Below are 4,960 nucleotides of genomic sequence, written 5' to 3'. Positions count from 1 at the left end.
ACAGCAGGATTTCATCCCCTCCCCAGGCCGGCAGGAAGCGGGATGCTTGCATACCTCGCCGTGGCTTTGGCTTCCATCAGCCCATAGAGGTTGTGGAGGTTGTAGTGCACCGAGGCTTTCTGCTTTGCTGAGGCACACACTGTCTTTGCAGAGAGGGAATCACCCAGCACGGCTGCCAGGAGGGAGAGACGCTGTCAGCACGTGGTGGGGTGGGATGCAGATCCCCCTTTCCCCGCTTGCTGGCTCTGGGGCAGCATTCCCACACATAGGAGACAGCCACCACTGCCAACCTAGCACCAAAAGCTCATGCACATGGTCCCATCCTGCACCCTGACATGGCCTGACAAGTGTGCAAGGGTTGGGTGTGGATACTGGCACATTCTAGTAGGGATAGAGACATTGAGCGCGTGAAACAGAGACATGATGTCTCTTAAAAATGGTTTTTCCCTATCACACTCAGTTGCCAGCGACCTCCAAGCACACCTATGAGCACAGTCTTGTATTTCATATCACTCCTTACCCGGTGTGTAGGGTGGGCTGTCGAGCTCCCCTGGTGGGCAGCCTTCTTCAGACCCATCCATGAAGTTGGACGGCTCATTCATGTCCTAAGCAAAGAAAATGGTTGAGCAATTCCAAGGGGGAGGTTTTGGGGATCAGTGGATAGAATGGAAATGAGAGAATGGAAAAGCTGCATTTGAGGGGCAGACGGTCCTGCCAGGACACATATGGGGCATGAGCAGACCTGCTGGTAGGGAGTGACATGGGGGCCAGGAGGGACTTACGATCCAGAGGCCATCAAAGGGTACATGGGCATGGAAGCGCTGCAGGTTCTCCAGCCACCACTGGTGCGTGTCCGGGTTGGAGAAGTCTGCGAAGGCAGTGAAGCCAGGCCAGACCTGTGGGGACACCACAAAATGATGGGTTCAGTGAGCAAGTGGTTTGTGGGGGGCCAGCACACAGAATGGGGTACTGCAGGGGTGTAAGCATGCTTAAGGACCAGGGTGAAACAGTCAACAAGCCCAAGCTGACTGCTTCAAGTCCTGGATGCTGCACGCACAGCATCCCTCCTGCCTCCATGGTACTCAGGAGCATCGGGGTGCTGTGGACACCCCAAGGTCTGATGGGCAGTGGCAACTGATAGAGCAGCTGCTCTGCCTCCTCTTGCACAAGCCCTGACACCACCTAGCCCAGGGCATGCCATGGAGAGGCCATGATTTCTGCACACTTTTCCTCACTCCAGGAATTTTAGCTGATTCATTTTTCCCCATGTTTTCAGGCTACGTTAAAAGCCTCCTCCTTGTAGATAGCGAGGGAGAGCTGGTGCAAGCAAACAGCCAAGGGGGACAAACTGTGAGGGAACCACTGCAGAGCAGATCCCGAGGCGCGTGTCCATCACAGACAACCCTCCCTCAGCCCAGGAACAGGAAGGGACAGAAATCAGATGACCAGCCTTGGGCAGAACTGTCAGCTCCACTAAGCTCATATGACATCCACGGGCTCCTCTGCTGGCAAGGGGCTGGCTCCTGAGGGCAGTGGAGATGCCAGGAGGTGACACCCAGGGCTGAGAGCTGAGCCAAGCCCTGGCAATGATCCCGGAGAGGTCCCTTGGCCACTTGGCTTTCCTTCCAGTGTGAAGGATGAAACCCCAGCCCTGCTATTGCTCCATGCCACAGGGCTGTGATTTCCCTCCAGAGCTCCTCACCTGCCCGATGAGTGTCTGCCCTTGGGTGGTGTTGAGGAACAAGCCCCGTCTCAAGCCTTCATCAAAAGGCCAGTAGGAGCCGTTGGGGTTGGTGCTGCTGATGCCGGGATCCTGGGGATGGAGCAAAGGGTTAGTGCCATTCCTGGCAAGGTCATAGCCCTTTCTGCCTGCCAGACTGGTGTGATTCAGAGAAGAGGACAACCCAGACAGGGTCAGCCAGAGCCCACACATCATGGCTGTTTTCCCCAAGCGGAACAGAAACTTGCTTCAACACTTCCAGGCATGTTTTCTAAAGCACCACTTCTGCAAGACCCCAGGACCCATTATGGTGTTTTGGGGAGGGGGGAACAAATACAAAAAGTCATGTGCTTATGCAAGAAATGTCAGGTCACAGATGGGTTTGGGCTACAAGGAGGAGTTCAATAGGGAGGGAACACAACCTTTTCCTCTAAGGACCCTCAGCAAGCAGAACCTGTACCCCCTTCCCTTGTGGAAGGAAGAAGGAAGACCACAGCCAGGTCATGAGATCCCAGCACTCATGCGGATGTGGGCACCCACGAGTTAAACAGCCTGACCCACAGTTCCTCCATCCTTTCACCCATGGGGACAGGGGCATCCCTGTGCTCCCGCAGCAGAAAGGAGCACAGCATGAGAACCTGGCCTGTGTCTCTGTGGTCCCTGCACTGGGGGGATTTCCAGTGGCAGTTCCAGTGGGGATCAGCCTCGGATAAAGTTCCCCAGGGCCAGAGATGACCACAAGCCTCTCTTATGCCTCTACCTCACATCCTGGCTCTGCAGCCAAAACAGCACAGGGGGAGAGGAGGAGAAGGAGTACCAAGATCATAACGTAGTGCTGCCCGTGTTTGTGGAGGTCTTCCACCAGCGAAGGGAGGGAGGCAAATTTCTGGGAATCGAAGGTGAAGTCCCGGTACCCATCCATGTAATCGATGTCATTCCACTGCGCATCCTGCGGGACAGAGGCTCAGGGATGGGTCACAGAGCCTGGACCACCCCCTCCATGGGTCTGAGGAGTTAGTTACCTGGGGGATCTGGTAGTTCCTCATGGCTCTCACAGTCTGCCAGGTCTCATTGCTGGATCCATAGCCCCAGCGGCAGAGGTGGAAGCCAAGTGCCCAGAAAGGCGGCATGGCCGGGAAACCTGCAGTGGGAAAGCAGGAGCATGGATGGGGTGTCCCAAGATGACACTGGCATCTCAAAAGGATGGGAAGGGGAGAGGAGGGAAAGGAGGTGATTGCTGCTCCCTCCCCAGCTGGGGGGGCTGGGGACAGTGGTGGAGCTGGGGTGAGATGGGAATGGGGCACAGGGAATGTGCTGGCAAATGGCCACATTGGATGCAGGCACTTACCTATCACCTGCTGGTACTGCTGGATGACCATGTTGGGATCAGGCCCGAGGAAGATGTAAAAATCCAGTACCCCCCCGATGGTCCTCCAGGTCAGGCCGGGAGCAGGTTGCAGGGCCACCTCTTTGGTGAGGGGAAGAGAAACAGACAGTGACAACTGGGGAGCAGCCCCCAGACCCTGATCCCCATGGCAGGGACCAGGCAGCATCACAGGCAGTGGAACACAGAAATCCCTGCCTTGCGCTTAGTGGATGCTAAACGGGCATCTGGAGGCTTAAATCATCACTGGTTTACGTTGGGAGGTTGCTATCTTAAAAATCTGCTATTTAAGCCTAAAGCTGCACCATTCTCCCGGCTTCCACTTAAAGGCCAAGCACATGCAGGGCTTGCTTTCACATCCTCCCCCCAAAACCCGTCCTTAGAGAATCAAGAGCTATTTGTAGAGGTGAGCATGCGGGAGCAATGGCTTTCCTAGAAGGGTTTTTCACAGGAGTGAGCCCTCAAACCTCAGCTCAGGTGGCTGCATCTCACAGGAGCTTCTGCTGTGGAGCATCGCTGCACTACAGCGAGCGCAGCTGGGGCTGTGGGAGATGCAGTGTCGCAGCATCATCCCAGCTGGCTGCAAGCGGCGGCTGCTGGGGGGGACACGGGTGGTCACCGGTGCCATTCCCGACATGGCAGGAGCCCGCAGGAGCTGCTGTGTTTACCAGCTGGCACACATGGCAGATCCCACAGCTGGGAACAGCACGGGTGGCAGACGGCATCGCCGGCTGCGCCCCAACTGTGCCACACTGCCAGGCCTGGGGGCAAGGATGTCATGGGTGGAGGGGGAACGGGCACAGACCCGCACACAAGGGACTTGCTTATCCGATGGCAACTTGGCAGCTGGGTGTGTGGTTAAACTGCTTGGCAGTTGCTAAAGAGCCTCACAGTAGCCAGGAAACAGATGGCTACGCTCAGTAACGGAGCTATCAAACCACATCTTTCCCTTTCATGGCTTCCTCTCACCCTAAGTTCCTGAACCGTCCGCTCCAGCATCTCCCATCTGTCCCCACCTGCCCCAGGTCCTCCTCCAGGGACAATTTGGTTGGGGTGTCCCAGATCACCTACCCATCGCGTTGCTGTTAAGGAGGAAAACCCCATGAGCATCTCCACCTTCCTCCATTAGCAGGTAGAAGGGGTGAGCACCGTACAGATTGAATGATTCCTGCAAAGAGGAGGTGATGGGTGAGAAAGCAGCTCCCAGGTAAAGCAGGAGAGCCCCATGTCACCAGGGATGAATAAATGGCCCCAAGTTGCATCTGCTGCCACCCCCCATGGAGGACAAGACGAGGGATGAGCAGCTGGGAGGCTGCTTCTTCCTCACGGCTTGGTGGCTGACAGCAAGCGGGGCTGGGCAAGGGGGAAACCTGCCTCATCACAACATGTTGCATGAGCAGCAGGGTGGAGCAGAAAGCACTTGGAGTGCCAAGAGCATTTTGCAATTGCACTGAAATCCTCCTGGTACGTGTCTGCCTGCCGGCCCTGACCACCCCCTGCCTCTGCTGCTCACCCCTTGATGTGCTCTCCCAGGGCTTGTCAGTGCAGCAGAGAGCGGTACCCCCTGTCCTCACCCCCTGCATCCCCACCATGGGAAGGGTGGACATGGTACCGTGGGAGACACGTCGCGGGCCCACAGCGTGAGGGTGTTCCAGTCCATGCTGTGCAGGAGGGGACCACGGTGCTCCCCCAGCCCGTAGAGGAACTTCGACGGGAGCGATGTGGATATCTGGAGAAACTGGTCAGCGAAGATCAATGGGGCCACAGTGGTGTTGAGCCTGCCAGGGTGGCATGGAGGGAGAGAGAAGGTCAAGAGGGGAGATGAGGGGTGGCCACGAGGGGTAGGGGCACAGGCT

The 4,960-nt window shown here is 56.9% G+C and overlaps 1 protein-coding gene across 1 annotated transcript in view; it reads right to left on the bottom strand.

The window, feature by feature from the left end:
* The window catches only part of LOC104408212 (lysosomal alpha-glucosidase-like), a gene marked incomplete at its 3' end in the record, with an annotated part of 7,532 nt that overhangs the window by 660 nt on the left and 1,912 nt on the right, over positions 1-4,960 (bottom strand). The window contains exons 3-11 of the mRNA XM_010017741.1: positions 4,717-4,882; positions 4,176-4,272; positions 3,069-3,188; positions 2,743-2,861; positions 2,538-2,669; positions 1,703-1,813; positions 783-896; positions 521-605; positions 55-172 (exon numbers count right to left, since the gene is read on the bottom strand). Coding sequence (XP_010016043.1) covers positions 55-172; positions 521-605; positions 783-896; positions 1,703-1,813; positions 2,538-2,669; positions 2,743-2,861; positions 3,069-3,188; positions 4,176-4,272; positions 4,717-4,882 — 1,062 coding nt within the window. The remainder of the gene's footprint in view (positions 1-54; positions 173-520; positions 606-782; positions 897-1,702; positions 1,814-2,537; positions 2,670-2,742; positions 2,862-3,068; positions 3,189-4,175; positions 4,273-4,716; positions 4,883-4,960) is intronic.

This window comes from Nestor notabilis, unplaced genomic scaffold (assembly GCF_000696875.1).
Source record: "Nestor notabilis isolate BGI_N333 unplaced genomic scaffold, ASM69687v1 scaffold14667, whole genome shotgun sequence".
Taxonomy (NCBI): Eukaryota; Metazoa; Chordata; class Aves; order Psittaciformes; family Psittacidae; genus Nestor; species Nestor notabilis.
Note: the sequence above shows the minus strand (reverse complement) of the source record. Positions and strands in the feature narration are given on the sequence as shown.